Consider the following 21,466-nt stretch of genomic DNA (forward strand, 5'->3'; position numbering starts at 1 on the left):
CGGTGGAAAGTAAACGAGCATTCCACGCAGGCGTGCGGTACGACGCTTTCGTCCCGCAAGGCTATGCACTGGTACCGGTCCTTTTTAGCTGGGCGCTTCCCGGCCCTTCTAATATTACGTTGGAGGAAATAGGCGAAACTGTTCGTAGCATGTAACTTAGAGGTTTTGTGACACGAACATGGTATTATTTTTCATTTTATATCGTTGTGCTTATTTTTTTCTATGACTTGAAGTGTGTTTTTAGATGAATCTCGTTCCATTTTTTACTTAAAAACATTTAATGTTAATAACTCTTTTAAGATTACCAAATATTCATGAATATTAGAGATTAATCATTTTACAAGACACTGTAACACGTTTAAGAAAATATCTGTTTTGGAGAAAAGATGAAGAATATAGTAAGTTAGGCTGAAATTGCGACGTCTGGATTTAAATGTAGAAATTAAAAATGGTTTATTAAAAACTATTAAAGAAGTCTTCACGAGCCAGTATTATAAAACGGTTATTTAACTCATTTAAAGCATAACTTAACTTCTTTTAACACTATCATAAACGGATATTGCGTGAATAAGGATATAATAATATACCTGGCTATTACCTATTATGTAGCTTTATCAGTAAAAATACAATCAGCATCATCATCATCATTTCAGCCACAGTTCACTGCTGAACATAGGCCTCTCCCAATAATTTCCACATCGCACAGTTGGTAGCCGCCTGCATCCAGCGCCTTTCGTCACCTTTATAAGGTCCTCGGTCCACCTTGTGGGTGGAAAATCCAATAGGTTCTATAAATTTAAAATAATTCAATAATAACTAAACAATTATTTGTAGTTAATTTGATAAAACACCTTACATGTGGTTAATTATAAGTTATAATAAAATTGAAATTCTATCGCCCGATAAGAAAATTAAACTGGTAAATTTCTGAAAATAAATGTTATTTAGCAACAAAACTCGACAAACAATGATTCGACTAATTAATTTGTTTTTGAGTTTGAAACTTAATTAATAAAACGATAATTAGACGAGGAAAATAATAAGGGGAATTGTATTTATCATAAATAATAATTCTTTATGTTAGCGAGGTTTAAACTATTATTAGAAAACCTATCTTCATTACGAGTATTGTACTCACAATTGTAGTAGGTACTATCAATTCTAAAAAAAAACTAAAATCTATTACTTAAATATGTTAGTTAACTTGTGGAAGACACAGACATGATTAAAATAAAAACTTTACAGACTTAACTTTTTACGGGACCATTCCCACCTCTCGTTCCCACCGCTGCAACTCCTGTGTAGCCAGGATCAACAGCTTGAACGCCAATAACCCAACCATTGAAGATCAAGACTTTACTTTGGAGTTTTATTATAATGTATAAATAGATTAGCTAAGTCACATGATACGTATGGTACGGTACGATGCCCCCAATATAAAAACTAGAGATGAAACGGATATCCGGCAACTATCCGGTAGGCCGGATATCCGGCCTATATTTACTATCCGGCCGGATACCGGATAGTAACTCACTATCCGGCCGGATACCGGATATTAAAAACTACGACAATTTTCTATTAATAAAATTAAAAAAAAAATTAAACATTAATTTTTGAGGTAAATATAAATAAAATGGCTTATAATAATGACGGCTTTTATTTAAAGTCCAAAAAGTTACAAAAAAGCCATTCTTCAAAAAGCCTTTCAAAAAACTAATTTCTTTTTCTGGGCTATTCACTCTAATGACGAATACATAAATACAGGGTGGCCCAGAAGAAAATTCACTTTTGAAAATTGAAGGAAACGAAAACTGTACATTTTTATAGAACTTTTTTATTTTTAAATTTACCTTTATTAAATTACATCGCCCAGGAGATTTCCTTGACGCTTACAACATTCGATCTAGTTAGAGTTATAATTACCTCGAAACCTATTTTCAATTTTTTGCCGAATGCTCAGCTTCAGTTACTGCATGTTTGTTGGATTATAAAAGTTGTATACTCTATTCTTAATGTAACAACACGAAAAATAATTTTCTGGAGTGAGATCAGGGCTTCCTGGTGGCCAGGAGATGTCACCTCTGCCTGAAATTATTTTTTTGTGGGAACATGTCTCTTACCATCTAAATGCTCTCATTTGAAATGTGACACGTAGCCCCATATTGGTGAAACCAAGTGCTCCGGTCATAGCCTTGCGAATCTTGCAGCTTTAAAAATCAAAAAGCTTTTCAGCCTACCAGTATAGCATTCTCAAAAATTAATCATCCTTTCAATGCAACAAACCAATTAAGCAGGGATGAAATCTCACTGCCTCTAAGAAGCGCTAGTCTCATTCCAGCAGACTTCTTTTTGCGGGGTTACCTTATGAGCAGAGTATACTCTAATAATCCAAAAACTCTGCAGCATTCATCCATCCTGAATCCATTTCGAGGTAACTCCTAACGAAAGTTTTCCAAAATTTTGATGTATGTTGACCGAATGTTGTAAACGTCAAGGGAATCACATGTACGATAAAATTTATAAAAGGAAGTAAATTTTAAAATAAGTTGCACTAGATTTCCTTTAAATTGCAATAGTTAAAGTTCTACAAAAATGTACAGTTTTCGTTTCATTGAATTTTCAAAAGTGAATTTTCTTCTGAGCCACCCTGTAGTAAATAATATCTGTTAATGTCGAAATATTGCCAAATAAAAAAGGCGATCTTTTTTCACTGATGGTTTGATGACATGATGCATGCAGTTCAGTCAGATTACGCAGCAAGTAAATTAATTTAATTTTCGCTATTCATTCACACACTCACGATAGCAACCGAAATCGCTCGAATTGATTTGCCCCCTAGACAAGTGGCAAAATCTGACATTCTATTCGGACAGATTCTGTTTTCGAAAAGTTTGACTAGTCTAGTCTACTAATATACCCACTAATCGCGTTCGAAGCACCTGTGCGGCGCTAAACTCGTCACGACATGAAACGAGACAATGGGCCAACTATCCGGCCGCCGGATATCCGGCTATCCGGCCTAGCAGCTGGCCGGATATCCGGTATCCGGTATCCGGCCAAACAACTATCCGTTTCATCTCTAATAAAAACTGTCCAGAATTAATATTTAAAAGTGCGCATTGCGCAGCTTAGTGCAAATTGTACAGTCAGTCCATTTTTTAACAACATTCATTACTTTTTTTGGACAGAAATATCGACAACGTAGCCAAAATCCACAGCTGGCTAATAATCACTATTTAATTGGTGGTATACAGTTCCTAAATATCAAATCATCGACTCAACTAAAAACCAGTAGACGTAAGTGGGCAGTGTACTAGTCTTGCCACGCCTATTTCATACCTTGATTTCCTCTATCATTACTAATTGTGTCCTGTATTCGCTTATTAATTTGTCCTCTTAATAATTATTTCAGTAAAATTATAATTCGAACTTACGAGTACAAGCGAAGAGCTTCCTAGATGTGGATAAAAAAAACTCCTACTTAAAAATACTTTTTTTTAGTTTAAAATAAAAAATAAAGCTCGCGAAATACAGCTCAAACTTAAATCGCCCGTCAAATCTAATCTAAAAAGTTTGCACCGTCGTGGACACAGCGTGCGCTAAATAAATAAAAAACATTTATCGTTTCCGACTCTACATAGGGTCACCTTCAGAGACACGTGAATCATGCGCAGGTCAGGACGACCTTTCCTCCTTATTTTGGTAGCGATTTCGACGGAAGTGCCTAATCAGGATTCTTGGGTGCCCTTTTTAGTAATTTCGCTGGGTAACGTTTTTTTTCCGTTGTAAATTTAGTGGCTTGATGGCGCAAATTACTTAAAACGATGGTGGTGTGAAAATTTTACACGATTATAAAAACTTTTATAAAATAAATTGTGGATTTTTAAGTCTGCGAAAATTGATTTAAATTGTCTTGTCTCATGTTAGGGACATTTCTAGGGAAGAACAAAATTAGAAGCATTAGATTTAATCGTAAGTTAGCAAGGAAGACAAAATACTACACAAGACAATTACAACGTGCTTTTAGAGGAGTTTTTCTCATTTTCCCCAAGGAAATATTAGTTTCTGTGGCCTATTGGTTCTAAGATATCTTAGATCTAGATTTTGTAGATGCAAATACTTTAAGCTTGATCTACTAGACAGACACAAGAAGCTTTCAGCTGACTTAAAGTCTGATACCAAGGTATCAAACGAAATAAAAATCAAGTACCGATCTCATCTCGTTAAATTAAATGTCATATAAAGTATTGTACACACAATCGACAATGTCAAACAACGTGCTTAAATCATTACGTGGTCGATATTTTAATCGATCAATGGTATTCGGATATTTTTAGAATTATGACAAATACAAGTGAAATTCGACCTTGGAACGCATTTAATTTTGATATTTTAATTATAATATTCTGTTTTGGGATTTATATTATGAAATTAGAACAATATTAAACTCAGCCTTTTGTTCAGTTTATATTGAATAAATAATACGACCTGATTATTACAATAATTATTATTATGAGAAGTATAATTGTTACTACCATGTATGCTCATATTAAAAAAAATGGTTACATTTACCTCATCTGATTTACCATTACATTACCAAGTTTCTGAGAAAAAGCTGTTTGATTGATATAGTAGAAGGGGCATTTCAAAATCACTGAAAAAAATGTAGGCCTCAAAGCAGACGGCCGAAACGAGTCACGTTTCTACGAACTTATTCTTTCCATAGTGAATGTATCGGACTTTTTCCTCGAAAGTGACTAACGAAATTTTAATAATTTATACCATACTGCAGTGACACATTTCTTGTAGGTAGGTGTGTTTTATTTTTGGATTCATTTCGGTTTTTATTTGATACCGAATAAACTGTGTATATTTTTAAGATAACAATACCGGATATTAGACATAGACAGACATGTTTCAATATCATTAATGTAAATTTTATGTGGTTTCACGCCTGAACCATCTAAAAGAATTTTGGCATAAAAATGTATTCCTTGGAGTATGTTATGCAATGAAATACGTGAATATTATGTAATCAATCAAACAATTACCTAAGAACGGACAATTTCTATCAATTGTAACAGACAATAACTGTATTTTATTTCTAAGGACTAGAAAATAGGGAGCGGAAGATTTATCCATGACGTCACTGCTTTCACAACAATATTGTCAAACCAAAACAAACCATGTTTGGTTTGTTTCATCTACACATATGTGTGAAATAAAAAACAATACACAAAACGAAAGGAACTACCTACGACTACCCACATGCCCGAGTCAAAGTTCGCGGCGCGCACGCGCAGCCTTCGAATCATCCAATCTATCTAATGACCTGACATGGGAAATAAATTGCATCGTATATTGTTTATAAACCAGTATTAACTAAGGATGTAATAAGCTTTTGACCGAGTGGAGTCACTCGGAGGATTTGAGTCGGTGCTTTTAGATAATTAAGTTGTAATAGGTACCTTAAATCTGGAAAAGTGCTTTTTAAAAGCTTTTTGCAGAAAACAAATTACTTTTACGACTTCTTATAACTTAAATATCTAAACATAATCCACTAGCCTCTGGCAAGTAAGTGGCAGAGGGTCATGCTCCTGCAATGAATACCAAAATTAAATAATGAAGACAAGGAAATGTCTCTATTTTCCTATTTTCAATCCAATTTCCTAAAATTATAAGCTCGCAAGACTTGATGACTTCATTTAGGGTATTTAGGGAAAGATTTCTTTACTAAAAATCAGGTTAAGCAAGCATCATACGGGTTACATGTATAAACTATTTATGAATTAAATAAACTTAATACGTCTAAGTTAGAAAGAGTTCGGTCAACAAAGGTGCTAGAGAAATCAAGTAAGTGTATAAATAATAAAAATAATCGTACTTTTTCAAAGTGTCTATAAATAGTTAAACTCGTAATGTGGTCACACCTTTACAATCAGGTGAACTAATATAAGCCTTATAATGTTTGAGCACTTGTATTTATTTATTGCCATTGTATAATATATGAATATACGACTCTATCTGATGCAATAAAACTGAATATACACTTTATATTGTACTTTGTATTGATTGAAGATGGTACCTATATGAATAATTTTCAGATAGACTCAAATTATAATATGAATTTGATTGAAATATAATTTTATTAATGATTCATCTTAACTGAGTAGAAAGTTATCTTAAAATACTAATTTGTTATTATTTTTCCTAACGCATTTAAAAAATATTAATTTGTCGTTAGGAAAGTAGTGACAGCTGTTTAATTGCTTAGATAACCTAAAATACTAGGTGGTTAGGAAAATTACCAGAAAATTCTCCGTTCTTCGATCAGAGAGCGTAAATGAAATATGTATTTTCAAGAAAGAAATATGCGTCAGGTTGTCTGATTGGTTACTTTCTTCGTTCGGAACTTCTGGTTATGGTCTCCTGAAGATTTCTTTTTCTAATTTTAAAGAAGTCCTAAATCAATAGACTTGATTGACCTTAAATGTTAGATATGTAGGTGTTATTTTTATAGTCATGTATTCAAATCAATCCGAGCGATCTGGAAATCATTGGGCAAGGCCTATGTTCAGCAGTGGACGTCCTGTGGCTGAAATTATGATGATGATGATGATTCAAATCCAAGCTTACTGGAAAAACTTAACTATTAGAAATAGTAGAAATCTCATGAAAGCTCCCATGGACTCCAGCTTTAATAAAGCTATAAATAAACGCCAATTTTAGTACCCAAATGTTAAATCCTCGTGACATTTAGCGTCTAATGAAGGGACCGACCGTTAACACATAAAACCTTATTTGCATAGATAAAATAATACAAAGGAAATTGCATACTGCGCACATCGTAGTACGAAGCCTCCAGTGACCTCTACCAGAGGTTTCGCAAAACCATGGTCTGTGAGACCCCAGTCCTAAGTTACGACACAACCCACAATACTGTGAAGTTATGAAATATTGTCACATTGTATAGATAAATTTTGTCGTTTATGCGAAATTTTCTGGTTGACCAAATGAGAATTTCGTGCTAAGTCACGAACGTTTGATTTATAAATTGTATATGCCAGTTACGAGTATATCCCTTGATTTGAATTATTGTATGGAAATAATGTATTTATGGATGCAGATATGACGGATACGTTTGATAAGCTAATCAGTGGAATGCTACCTGTTTCGATAATTCTTCCTGTACAAATGTTTTAATTGTTATTTGTTAGGTATGCGGTAATGCAGAGCGACAGCAGATGATAAAAAATGCTATCAAAGAAGTACCGACCTACAAGAACTCTAAGCTTAATTAAAAGTCAACACAACAACATGCTGACGAGCTAAAACCTATAATCATAAGCTAAAATATCTTTGGTGCTAGATTTTTGATAGGTGTCCAGTACAGTGTTATCCAGGGAGACGAAACGAAAGCCTTCTTTCATTGAATTGAACACTGAAAGCTCTGGTAACAATTAGAAGAGACACCATTCGAAAGAGACACCATACGTGGGGGAAACCTATGTTTAACAGTGGACTGATCCTAATTAATGATAATGGAAAGCATCTATTGTCACACAAAACTCATTTTCGGAAGCACTAAGTGCGTCATCTTTAAGATTTTCTACGGAATAAAACCCTACAATGCAATAAAAAGCTGAGAAAAGCAAAATAGTCTCTGACCAGTTCTTTTAACCACAAAAGCTTTTGTCCTGCATCTCACTTGATGGATATTGTTGATCAAGCGAGCCTTGGAGGTAAATCGGGACTATTCCCACCTCTCGTTCCTACCGCCACAGCTCCTGTGTAGCCAGGATCTACAGCTTGACCGCCATAAAAACTCAACAAATGAAAGTCAAGTTTGTCCCAGGGGAAAGTTAAACTGTCATTGGACCCGTAACTAAATTAATCAGAAGAACATAGGAGTAGTTCGAGCGTTGAAGGTAAGATAACGAGGGAATTAGGTATCTTTCCTCCAACTAAAATCAAACTCAATGATGAACTTGAACATTATGCTTTCTACGACTGAACCAGGAATCGAATACGAACCTCGATCAATCCGAGGCCAAAAGGTTTAGAAAGTGCGATATTACCGAATGCAATTACCAAGTTCAACATTCGCTTTATTTTACTTAAACTGTGTTTAAATACAAAATTGAAATTTTTCCGGTCACGGTACAGTCGTATTAAAATAAAATTAAGACGAATCAGTTTCACTTGACTCCCTATTTCATATTTGATTTTAAGTGTCAAGCTGAATAAGTACTAGTTTAAAAATCACTGCTTCACATGAAATATTAATCCATGATCTTTCACTTTTTAGGCAATTGCTTTAACCACTAAGATTCGGAAAGCAAAAGTGTATTTACAATTCAAGTGACCTGTGATACTTTAAGGCTGGGTTGCACCATCTTACTTTAACTTTAATAAGCCAAAAATCTATTAAACTCCATACGAAAAACATCGGTTATAATTATAGTTACGGTTAAAGTTAGTTGGTGCAACTCAGCCTAAGAGTGATACGTCACAAGGTAAAGGCTGTGTCACAATAACGACGTATTGTATTCGTATGAATACAACGTTTTTATATGATTAGGATGATGGTGTCAGGATCGTATAAGGTCGCGTTCACATTGCACTACAGCCGCGCCGGCTGTTTCCCAGTATCTTAATCGTATGAATCCAACTCCATTCTTCTCAAAAATTGTCACCGACTGTACATAGATAATTAAAGCGATAGCTAATGACCGTGTTTTCCTCATTTCACGGGGCAATGGGAATCAATTAAAAAACGATTTTTGCTAACGAAAATAGACTAATTAGTGTTTTACTTTCAACGGCTTATTTTATTTTAACGAGAACATTCAACCGTTGATACTTATTTAAATGGGCAAAGATCGGAGTTAATTTAATCTTCTGTGTTCCTATAGACAATGCAGGGAGCATTCTTATTATTTTCGATTTGGTAAAGTGAAATACATCAACCACTTTTCCAATAATACGACATTCTAAAAAAGGTAGGCAATATTATCTTGATTTACTCTCTTATTGTTCTAAATGTCAATGGACAGTGGTAAGGCCGTTCTTTCCCATTGGGCCCCCCGATCTAAAGTCGCGGCCCCCGTCTGCTCTAAAAAAATCAGTAACTTGTGCATATTACCTACTACAGTTCAGTTGAACGTAGACACTGAAAAGTTCTTTTTTGCAATTATCTCTATTTTTTCAAAGGAAAAAGATTGATTTTCGTGGCTCCCAGTAGGTTAAGTAAATAAACAATTAAGACGGAAGTTCTACATCTTACCTACTTCCAACTGCCAAAACACAACAAGAATTAGGCGAGGTGATAATGACCCAAATCACAAAAACAAAACAATCATTTCCATCCTTCAACCGGAGCAAAACCTGTGGAATTATTTTAATTCACGTCACCTGAATAAAAAACCAAAACACAAAAGTAATAGCGGATCTCCAATTACATTAAGCGATAAAATTTAATAACCAAATGTAATTAAACGGCAAAACATTGATGTCATCCGCTACAAATAATCCTCACGCACAGTCACGAGCGAGTCGTAACAAAGCTAAAGAAAATAAGGTCAAAAATACTGGCCAATGATACATATTCTCGCGTGTACTATTGACATCCGCATGGGGCCTATTTCAGAAGCGTTCGACTTCGACAACGTTTTCGCACGACCCTGGCTATTACAAGGAACTAGGAAGCCTCTCTAAAATTCACAACGCAGACCGCGAACGATTTTCGGTGAGCGACGTGTGATGCCCCTTCCTTATTGTGTCGTGACACACTGAGCGCATGTTTTTGCTCGTTCTAATCAAGCTCGCATTAAAGTCTGCACAGTGGGCTTACTCACCGCTAATGATAGTTGGTAAATTATTTTTGGACTGTAATCGCTGGATTCGTGAAAACAATTGGCAAGTTATTTTGGTCTACTTAAGTCAATACCAGTAGAAATAATACAGCTTGTAAATATTCCCTCAAACCAGCAAATCATTGTTTCGGATTAATTTTTATGGAGGAAATACATTAGCTATCTACCAGAGTTATTGTGGACTAATAGACCTCTACCTCGCACTCACCAACTCTCTCATTATCAAATGGTCTACTGTACAAAATAGATGACTATGTCAATTGGAAAAGGATTATAGAGCACATCAGACTAGACATTCCAATCACAAAATAGCACATATTAATTACAACAATATCGTTCGTTCGTTAGTTTCAAATGACGTCCACTGCTGGACAAAGGCCTCCCCCAAAGCGTTCCATAACGACCGGTGATGCGCTGCCCACATCCAGCTCCCAGCATCCAGGGCACATAGCCCGTAGAGACGATGGACGTTGGGACAGAAAAGTTCTCAAGTGGCAACCACGGGCTGGAAGACGTAGCGTAGGCAGGCCTTCTACTAGGTGGACCGACGATTTGGTGAAGATCGCGAGAAGAACCTGGATTACAACAATATTATTATAAGACGCCACAATGTATAGCTTGATATACCATCGTCTGTAGCTCGTATCTAATACAGTAGCAGCAGAAGAGCCTACTGTATTCCACTTATTTGTGAATGGCATGGTGTTAACGGACCTGCTAATGGTAATTGAAAGCCAATGTTAAGTGTTAACAGATGTAGACCGCATTAAGATCTAGGTTTAGATAAAATTATACGTAATGACAATGACATGACTGGGAATTTTGAAAACTGATACGGGTTAGTAGATTTTCTAAGTGTTTGAGATTTTTTATAGTCCAGTCAATAAAACATTTTAGATGGAAATCCATGGAACACAATTTCTGACTTCGGGACTTTATTTAGACTAGTTAGGAGGTGAACACACCAAAAGTCCCCGCTCTTAGCACTTGAGCCGGCGGGGTGAGGGGGGTTTAAAGGTACCACTTTTCGGTTTTTTGCTTAATCCTCGGAAACTATACGTTCTAGTGACATGACCACTAGTACATGAGACAAAAAATTACAAAAAGTTTATTTTGATGTTATTGTTTTATAGCTTTAATAATTCGGTTATACCTACCATACTTATTCGTTACTATGATATTAGGAAAACATCACTCCAATAAGTTATCAAGGTGTGTCGATGACTGGTAATTGATTCATGTAACTCTAGAGACAAGCAAACATAAAAAAGATGGAAGTAAATAAACAAAGAGCACCTACATTTCTAAACACATTTTGCCTACCTACTCCACTGGAACATTAATAAAAAAAGGAAGAAATAAAAATATCATCTCTCCCAGTATGCCCCAGAAGGAAATCCTCGACGCCAAATGGCGTTTGCGCACGGGCACCGCCCGGCTGAATGACAAATTTCGTCAGACCTTGACAGCTTGTTTTCCTCGTGCGTGCCTCAAATACTATAGGACCGCCGTTAGCATTCTGGAGAATTAACTACATATACATATACTCGTAGATTTAATACACAGACAGACACAGAATATTTGATTAGCTACAAAGAATTTGGCAGCAGTCGTGATGGGGAGCTAAAGGCTGACAATGAAACGTTATGGCTTTCTGAGAATTATGATTGAATAAAGCTTTTGGTCATTTTATTTTAAGTCTAGTTTGAAAGCTCATAAAATCTGACACATATACCTACCTCTTTGGTTAAGAAATTAGTAAGTAATACGAATTAAAGGAAGAAAAGAACATTTACTTACAATCAAAACTTTTCAATTTTAAGCTTAGCCTAGGCGCAGACCACCGACTTTTAGTTGGTCGATAGTTTAGTCGGGCTGATAAAATCAGTATGGACATACGTATGAAGTGCGCACAATACACCGATTTGGTATCGACCGATTCTTTATACAAATTGAATCGGGCCCAACTATCGGCCAACTAAGGCTGAGTTGCACCGCCTAACTTTGACCGTAACTATGACGATAACCGTTGTATTTTGTATGGAGTTTGACAGATTTTTGACGATCCTAAAAGTCGGTGGTCTGTGCCTAGGCTAAGTGTACTTACTCATACACATGAAATATAAGTAAAAGAGGGGTTGGAAATTAAAAATTACTCAAGTGATTAAAAATAATCGCTCAGTACAAATGAAGTTGTTGAAGCCTACGTAATTATGAGCTTCAAGAAAAATTACGACCCTTTAAATCTACATTCCACAAGCTTCAACTATATTAATATGTCGCTCAAGTGTTGTGACATCACATCGCTTGAGGCAGCCATGCCGTCATTGCCAAGGATAAATTAAAATTACTCACTTATTTATTCTTCTATTTGCATAAGTAATATCTTAATACATTTTACTGTATCAGGATGTAGCAGGCCTATAATGCATTAGGGGCCGTCTATATATTACGTCATTCTAAATTGGGGGGGGGGGGGGTTGGTGAAATGATGAATTTTAATTTCTGTGATGGGTCTGGGTGTTACTAGTATAATATGTATGTATTTAAAATGTATATAATGTAGTATATCCGTTAAGCGAGCACCCATAACACAAGCATATTAATTGCTTACTATGGGGCTAGATAGCGTTATGTGTGAAATTGTTCAAAAATATTTATTGTATTTATTATTATTATTAATTTAATACTCTTTACACTACTAATTTTTTGTATTATTTAATTTTACATCACTTAATACTACCTTTTAATCTAGAATTTGTGGCCCGATGGCCTTTGTAAAGAACAAAAGGTAGACAAATAATTGAATTTAAAAACACATGCTAATATAATCATAATTATACCCTGAAAGTTTCACTTCAAACCGGTAACTCTAACACATACGAATTTCAACTCAAAATCTTGGGCTGATAGGACTATAACTATAAGTCCTATAAGAAGGACGGTCGGGTCGTAGTTAAAGACGATCCAAAAAATCCGTGGGCGCTACGAGGCTATCCTCTTCTCTTCATAGTTTTCAAAACAAATGTCAACTGTTATTATAACTTAAACTCCTGTAATAATCCGTGCTGTTTGGGTTTGAAGCAGACCGTTCCATTCGAATTTCCTCTCGAATTCAAAAAATATTTTTGAATGCGAATGGGACGGTCTTCTTCAAACCCCGTTGTTCTTGTATTGCTATGCTTAATTTTATTATGCCCGTTTTCACCATCAATCCCTAATTTTCAAGTGACCCCTATGAAAACAAAATTCCTGTTAAATGTTACCATAGGTGTCACATAAAAATTAGGGATTGATGGTGAAAACGGACAGTGTCTTAAGGTAAAACTTGAATACCTACGTAAGATAGGTAAGTCATCGGTCAATAACTTCGATCAGAAATGCCGTTAGATGTGTTGATCATTATGTATTACATAATCCTTAGGTATAGTCATAATATGGACAGGAAGTGATATGCCATACCTACTCATACGCAGCAGGAAAATGTATAGTGTTATTAATTAAGTTCAAGACAGCGGAATTGAAACGCAAGTCATGTACCTATTTTATGACGTCTGCATTTTTTTGATGATCTATGTAATTTGAACCATGTTTTTCAGTAGTTACACAAACACAATTTTAAATTGTTTAATTTACTCAATTTGGCCGGTAAAACTAATTAATAAGCCTAAAATATAATAACAATCCGTTTCCAAAGGAGAACGCTTAAAATGTGTGTAGTTTAGAGATGATGAACAATTCTAGATTTATCTGTGATAATAGGATAGGATTGTTACATAAGGTTAACCGACTGCTCTACTCTAGAAAAGAATCATAAATGCATCCTGCTAATAATACAGATTTGTATTACACTATTCAATTGAGCATGTCCGTCAATAAACGCGCTCGGATCGCGGATACGATTAGCCTCGTACGTAAGTGCTCTGTTCCACAGTAGTAGCATCTACTAGGGCACTTATCGACTACTCAATGGATAATGAATCACTATGCCAGGTCAGGTAGACGAACTTTAACGATATGCAACCTCGTGATTACCTTATTTATAAGCAATTACCACAGCATGCACTGATTCCATCTAATCACTTTACATTTTCTATTTCAGATCATGTTCTCCTTCCTCTCCGTCGGTTGGGGCCTACTCGCTGACATCGATATCGAGAGCGAAAGACTACGGGCCATCGGCTCCCAAAGGTTCGCGATCTGGGCCGTAGCCAGGCTGGTCGGCCTGAGAAGGTACAGAGGCGTACTGAGCTACGCGAAAATAAAGGATGTGAGCAATCTACCCAAGCCGAAGCAACCGTTCACCCTGAGCCACAGCATAAGCCAGGACGGCGCGCTCGATTCCCCCGACGCGGAAGCGTTTATCGACTGCGACGACCACGCGGAAGTGTTCACGAGCGCCGTGAACGGTAAGCATCAGAGAGTAGATTCATGGTACTCCGTCAATTCGCGTCGGAGCGCGTTTTACAGCACACGCGGGTCTGAGTACCACAGCGTCACCAGCGAAGGCTCCGAGATGCGGTCGCCGGTTCACGCCTGCATGCACGGGCCCGCGTCGCATCTGCCGTCGCTCATGTCACAACTGCCCTCCCACTGGGTGCACGAGGAGGGCGAATTCGTATTGGTCCACGTGTCATATCAGTCCTACATCGGCGAGGACTTCTTCTTCGCCCCGCGGTCGCAGCTGTCCGACGGCGTGATGTGGATGCTCATAATCAAGTCGGGGGTCAGGCGCTCGCAGCTCCTGTCGTTCCTCTTGAACGCCGAGAGCGGAACGCACGCGGAGATCGACAGCGAATACATCAAAATGGTCCCCGTCAGCGCATTTAGAATAGTTCCTGAAGGGTCGGAGGGTAACCTCGCGGTCGACGGCGAGGTCGTCGAGTACGGCCCCATCCAAGCCGAAATATTCCCTAACATAGTTAATGTACTGGTCCCGGATACTAAATAACGAATAACTCCAAACCGTTTTATTTAATTAAACGCGGATTATTCTCAAACCGTCTGATTTAGTTAGTTGAAACAAAACCGAGCCGACTAAAGTGCAAATGTGCAATAAGACGGAAATATCATTTCAGGTGTAAAATTATGGTTGTGCCAGATGATATCTAAATTATCTATTTACCAAAGTAATCGCAATATCACAGAATTGAATTTATCATTCCTTATATGTGATTATTTTAGATTTAAATTACAATATCAACAAAATTATTCGTTAATTGGTTCAATAATTATATGAATGTGATAATAATTTTGTAAGTTATTTAGTTTTCGAAAATATTTGTTTAGTAAACTAGTCAAGCTTTGAAAGGTTTTTAATATGAAGAAGTGCCAAATATTTTGCACTATAAAGTATTCACTTGTTGACATATTATGTTTACAAAATTAGGAATTGATTGTGTACGTATGGGTATTTGCTCAAGCGGGACATAATATGAGTACATTATTCCTACTTGTTATTAACTAATTTATTAAACAGTAGCTTGAAGCAATAAATTTACATTACAATTGATTTAATACTTTGGATGAGCCTTTAAACTCTTAAACTTGCCGCTAAGAAATAATATTTATGTTAGTTTGAATTTAGTTTTATGTATAGTGGGTTGGGTCCATTTTTAGTACTTATGACTAAGTATTGCCTGGCATCGTCAGGTTGGTCCCGTGGGGTGTAACAGCAGTTTTATTTTAAAGTATGGTGATTTTGGTCGGGCTATAACTAGCAGTATTAATTAATATGATAATAGACAATTATTTTTAATCCTTCTGTGATAATTCATGATTTCTGCCATAAAGTCCATTTGCAAGTATCAAGTGCAACAATAGTAAAACCCCGGTTATTGCCTAATGTGTTTTTTATGCTTAATGTTTTTGAGATGTGATAAGTTTATTTTTTGGAGCTAATATATTCTGCTAATAGACAATTGTGTTACACATATACTACAATGTACATATTGTAATATAATAGTTTAGTTTATGAGGTAAAAAGGTTTCCATTGCCTTTGGAGCATGACTGAAAGAACACATTCCCTCCTGGATATAAATATCTATTTTATTCTGTTCCACTGAAGCAATGGTTGCCCAAAACCATGTACAATTCACATGATGGCAATTTTGCACATAAACAATGTAAGTTAACATACCACAATAGTTTTGCACAAATTATATTTCCAGGTAATATAATTATTTTATTTTAAGAATGTTTATTAATTGAGTATGTATTAGGATGTATTCTTGCTCATGTTGTATAGTAGCCTACATTCCATGGTTGTCAAAGACTTATTCTGGGCTTTTAATAATTCTTGTGGACATATTAATAATTCTTATCAAAACATGTCATAGTGAAATTTTAATAATGCAATGTATTATTGTAAATAAAAGTTTATGAAGTTGTTAATAAATTATTATACATTTCATTCTTTGTATTTTTAACAAAATAAAACAAGTAATGCGAATCAAAAATCTTTATTATGCGAAATCAACATGTGATTAGATGTGTTTCTTACAATGAGACAATAAAACTATTTTCTGCCTAAAACCATTTACTTAAAATTCTAAAGGGTCAGTAAAATGCTAAGTCAAATTGACATGTGCTTATTCTAGCAATAAGCATAACATTTGTCTTAGTGCATATAACTTTTAAATCAAACCCTTGAAACTTACAATGAATAAAATTTTAGTGAGAACTTAAACTAGTTCTTTCTTACATACTAATAAATTGTGAACTCTTATAAATAGGCAGTTACAAATATGAACAGTCTTTAAAATATATTTATCTACCTAGTAATGCAAACAATCACAAAGTTCAACAAAGTTATCTCAGCTTTAGACAGTCAAGACTGTCGAGTAGGTTTTGTACTTCGGAGTCAACTTGTTCCCGGGTGCTGACCTGCTCCAGTCTCAGCCGCACCGACTCCAGTTCTCCCGCATCGGCTTTCTGGATCTTCATATACTTCAGCATCATTTCAACAACCAAACAAATCTCGCCGATAAGCTGCCTAGTCTCCTCAAAATGCCCAGCACCGCTGGGACGCATTTGAATCAGTTTCAGCTTGCTTTGAGCCAGCTGTATTGGGTTGCGACCATTCTTGTCGTTGGAACTGACATCAGTGCCAGCATCGAGCAATTCTATTACAACTGGTATGTGATTCGTGCACGCAGCAAGATGAAGGGGTGTATTCCCCAGAGTATCTTTTATATTAGGGTTAGCACCATGTCTCAGGAGTACCCTAACCACATCTACATATCCTCTGCAAGCAGCTAAGTGAAGTGGACTCCTTTTAAATTCATCCGACGAATTGGGCTCCGCTCCAGAAAGTAAAAGTTTCTCGACAAGTTCTGTGTTGTTTGTTCCCGCAGCGAAGCGCAGTTTTTGATTTCTCCAAGCGGCTCCTCCGTAACGATAGTTCAGTCTGCAGTGTCTTGCCTTTGTAGAGCACTTTATCTTACCGATATGGTCATGTGGTTCACCAAAAAACTCCACGGGCATAGCCTGGCCTACTTGGTTGATCGGTATTGCTGGGGGATTGAACTCCAATGTACACTGGGAGTGATCAAATATTGGGTTGTCGCTGCTTTCATTGCTTGTATCTACTCCAGAGTCTGCCATGGTTGTTTCACTGTTTTTAACAAAATATCATGTTACAATTTCCTGGATTTCGAATAGAAAAATATCACACAATTTCTAGAGTTGTCTGTCAACAAAAATCAACACAGGCGTCAGCTGTCGCTGTCAAATTAAATATTGTCTATGACGGTGTTTTTTTTTTTCGAAATTCTTCAATTAGCTAGGGTTGGGCTTGTGTAACAATTCAATTGACTGAGAAAATGAATTCAATCATTCAATGAATTATTTGGCACGTTAATTTCCGAACGAAACACAAGTTACAAATGACAGTTTATGTACTGACAGCGTATTCGGCCTCGGAGGAATTTTGAAAAGATATTTTTACCATTATTGCTGCGTAAATCTCATACAATACAATGCAGCAGCTAACAGTGTTCATGGTAAGTGTAAATGTAAATATTGATAATAAATGTAGGCGAGTGGATTTTTATATCACGTCAGGTAACCTATAAACGTTTGTCTGTAAGGATATTGAAAGCTCTCGGTCGTATATCGACGAGTTGTACTCGCCGGACAGCGGCAAGATCGTGGAAGCCTTGGTGACGCTGAAGAACTCTGTGATCGGGAGCAACCGGCAGAAGAGTTCTGTGATCCAGCAAGGAGTCGTACCCCGACTGCTCCAGCTCATGTCTGATGACACTCTGGACCCAAATATCCGACTGGAAGCCACTATCACAATAGGTAATCATACTATATTCATTCGTAATATTGACTCAAGATAATTATGCCTGTTTATTTATTTTTATTTACATAACTTAAGTTTTTACTTGCTGCAACTTCAGATCTATACAATGCAAATCTAAACACAAGTGTTTTTTGTATGATAACAGTAATTTGTTACTAAATGAGGTCCTATTAAGTCTTTCAAAATTAATAATAATAACATCAACACTTACATATTTATTATTTTACTTTGAAAGGATCTTTAGCCAAAGGCACACCAGAGAATGTGACCTCCCTGGTAGAGCAAGGCACAGCCACAGCACTTGTGGAGGTGCTTAAGACAGTGCCAGTAGAAACAAAACTCGCTGAGGCAGCTCTATGTGCGTTAAGAAGCATATTTCTTCACCCACCTGCCCCAATCTCGTCTCTGCCAGCAGATATGAGGCTACTCACCAGACTGACACGTAAGTTTACATTAAAATACACTAAATTCTAATATTTAAGTTTATATTTCTCTAGAAACATTGTTAATAGTATTGAACTTAGGTCATTATCATTGATGATATTGGCTGTATGAGCATACTAAAAGATACTATAAGACTCCAGTTTGCAATGTATTGCTGTTATCTTTTCTGGTAATAACAATAAAAACTTGAACTTTAAGCTTCCATACAACATTGTATAAAAATTCACCGATTATGGCACATTTGGTGATTAAAGAACAGAACTACAATATTTATATTTATTTTGCTAATTTATGACCATTTCTGTATTGCCAGAGAATGTTCGCCGACAGCATACATTTGCGCGCGTCGTCTGCATTCTGTCAATTTTATGAATGCTTTTTGTATGAATTTTATAGTTGTTGACCATGGTATTTACAGACATAGCCCGCGACTGTTGACCGACGTTCGTTCCCTCATTCTGTTTATTAGAAAAACATTGATTTGGTTCGAACATACATTCATTATGACGTATTTGTGTCACTAGAAATAGCCCGCGAAGGCTCGCCAACAGCCCGCGCGTGCGTAGTCCGCATCCTGTCCATATGGTGCGGCGGCGCGCGCGAGCAAGAGGCGCTTTGCGCGGCCGGCGCCTGCGCGGCGGCGGCGGCGGCTCTGGCGGCCGGGCCCACGCGCAGCGACCACCCGCCGCCGGCCAGGGCTCTGCCCGCTTTGGATCTACTAGCTGCGATGTGCTTCGAGAATGCCAACGTGTCACAAGTGGCTCTGAACACGAGGTATAGTCATTACAGCACACTACAGGTTGCGGTGAGGGCTCTGCTCGCCTTATTTTCTAGCTTGCACGGGCCCACGCGCAGCGACCACCCGCCGCCTGCCAGGGCCCTGCCCGCCTTGGATCTACTAGCTGCGATGTGCTTCGAGAATGCCAACGTGTCACAAGTTGCTCTGAACAAGAGGTATAGTCATTATAGCAACTACAGGTTGCGGTGAGGGCTCTGCTCGCCTTATTTGCTAGCTTGCACGGGCCCACGCGCAGCGACCACCCGCCGCCCACCAGGGCTCTGCCCGCCTTGGATCTACTAGCTGCGATGTGCTTCGAGAACGCCAACGTGTCACAAGTGGCTCTGAACACAAGGTACAGTCATTATAGCACACTACAGGTTACGGTGAGGGCTCTGCTCGCCTTATACTTGCTAGCTTGCACGGGCCCACGCGCAGCGACCACCCGCCGCCGGCCAGGGCTCTGCCCGCGTTGGATCTACTAGCTGCGATGTGCTTCGAGAATGCCAACGTGTCACAAGTTGCTCTGAACACGAGGTATAGTCACTATAGCACACTACAGGTTGCGGTGAGGGCTCTGCTCGCCTTATACTTGCTAGCTTGTACGGGCCCACGGGCAACGAACACCCGCCGCCGGCCAGGGCTCTGCCCGCGTTGGATCTACTAGCTGCGATGTGCTTCGAGAATGCCAACGTGTCACAAGTGGCTCTGAACACGAGGTATAGTCATTATAGCAACTACAGGTTGCGGTGAGGGTTCTGCTCGCCTTATAATCGCTAGTTTTGCACGGGCCCACGCGCAGCGACCACTCGCCGCCCGCCAGGGCTCTGCCCGCCTTGGATCTACTAGCTGCGATGTGCTTCGAGAATGCCAACGTGTCACAAGTGGCTCTGAACACGAGGTACAGTCATTACAGCACACTACAGGTTGCGGTGAGGGCTCTGCTCGCCTTAAACTTTCTACTTTGGCTTAGCTTAGTAATTTTGAAGCTTTGTTTGGGATGTGTAAAAGTATTCTGATATAGGTACATACCTACATTGAAGCATAAACTCTTGTTTTGCATTTCACATAGTAATGTTGACCTGACTGTAATAATTACTGTAAATGAATTGGGATGTTTGCCAGAAAACCAACACTGTCGAGGACCATAAAATGGACAAAGTAAATACTCTTTGTCTTTTGTTTCAAAACAAAGTATATTCAAAATTGCTTCTTCACATTTTGTTGCGCGTACGTCCGGTTTCTCTGACTCTGCCATATAATCAAACTCAGTTTCAAACTGCTGTCTAAAATCCTCCCTACACCGGGACTGAGTGCTAACGTCGGTAGCAAACTAAATCTAATGTCCCAGGTACTACGACGAAACATTGATCATTTTACTGACCAAAAACCCATGTTATTGCTCCAAAACCTGCCCTATATCTACATTTACAGGGTGCTAATTCGTCTGGTAAACTAACTTTCTCGTTTTCTTTACAGACACGGCGACAAGACAATCCCAGAGTTGCTGACGGCGCTAGTGTCGCGCGACAAACCGCTGCCGGTGGCGATGGGCGCGGCGCGCTGTCTCACGTTCATACACCGGGCGGGCGCGCTGCCCGCAGACGATAATAGGTAATTTTCATATTTAATTTACTATATCCCATAAAAAAAGGAGGAGGTTTCTAATTCAACCATATTATGCGTTTTTTTGGCTGATTATCACTTTCCATCAAGTGAGATGGAGGCCAAGAGTTCTTTGTTTTAGTTTTAAAAAAATGATTAAACTAAAAAATACCTACTATCCAGTAGTAGATCAATTCTGAATGTTTTGTATTATTTTTCATATATTTTCGCCTCAGCCATTATAGGTAGGGTCAGGGAGGCAACAGNTAATTTTGTCAAACTGGTAATGACGTCAATTTTGGGAGAAGGGGGGGGGGATCATTAAGAAATGACGCTAGGATGATTGTAGGGGGGGGGGGTCTAAAATCTGAAAAAATCGATGACGTAATTTATGGACGGCCCCTTAGTACATTTACTTTTTTCTACTTGATGAAAGTGAAAAATTGAAATGGTGA

General features: G+C 37.7%; 3 protein-coding genes across 3 annotated transcripts; 2 read left to right on the top strand and 1 right to left on the bottom strand.

The window, feature by feature from the left end:
• The first annotated feature begins 13,944 nt into the window (after positions 1 to 13,944).
• On the top strand, positions 13,945 to 15,682 carry LOC114355173 (sphingosine kinase 1-like). Its single transcript, XM_028307871.1, has one exon. It carries the CDS (start codon positions 13,981 to 13,983, stop codon positions 14,824 to 14,826), a length of 846 nt encoding a protein of 281 aa, XP_028163672.1. The 5' UTR covers positions 13,945 to 13,980; the 3' UTR covers positions 14,827 to 15,682.
• A 639-nt stretch (positions 15,683 to 16,321) lies between these two features.
• LOC114355174 (ankyrin repeat domain-containing protein 54) lies at positions 16,322 to 17,611 on the bottom strand. Its single transcript, XM_028307872.1, has one exon. It carries the CDS (start codon positions 17,479 to 17,481, stop codon positions 16,687 to 16,689), a length of 795 nt encoding a protein of 264 aa, XP_028163673.1. The 5' UTR covers positions 17,482 to 17,611; the 3' UTR covers positions 16,322 to 16,686.
• Positions 17,612 to 17,725: 114 nt separating this feature from the next.
• On the top strand, positions 17,726 to 21,024 carry LOC114355162 (armadillo repeat-containing protein 8-like). Its single transcript, XM_028307858.1, has 5 exons — positions 17,726 to 17,879; positions 17,967 to 18,180; positions 18,420 to 18,626; positions 19,153 to 19,402; positions 20,886 to 21,024. Exons 1-5 carry the CDS (start codon positions 17,856 to 17,858, stop codon positions 21,022 to 21,024), a joined length of 834 nt encoding a protein of 277 aa, XP_028163659.1. The 5' UTR covers positions 17,726 to 17,855.
• Positions 21,025 to 21,466: the final 442 nt, after the last annotated feature.

This window comes from Ostrinia furnacalis, unplaced genomic scaffold (assembly GCF_004193835.3).
Source record: "Ostrinia furnacalis isolate ACB-3 unplaced genomic scaffold, ASM419383v2 OfSCF2357, whole genome shotgun sequence".
Taxonomy (NCBI): Eukaryota; Metazoa; Arthropoda; class Insecta; order Lepidoptera; family Crambidae; genus Ostrinia; species Ostrinia furnacalis.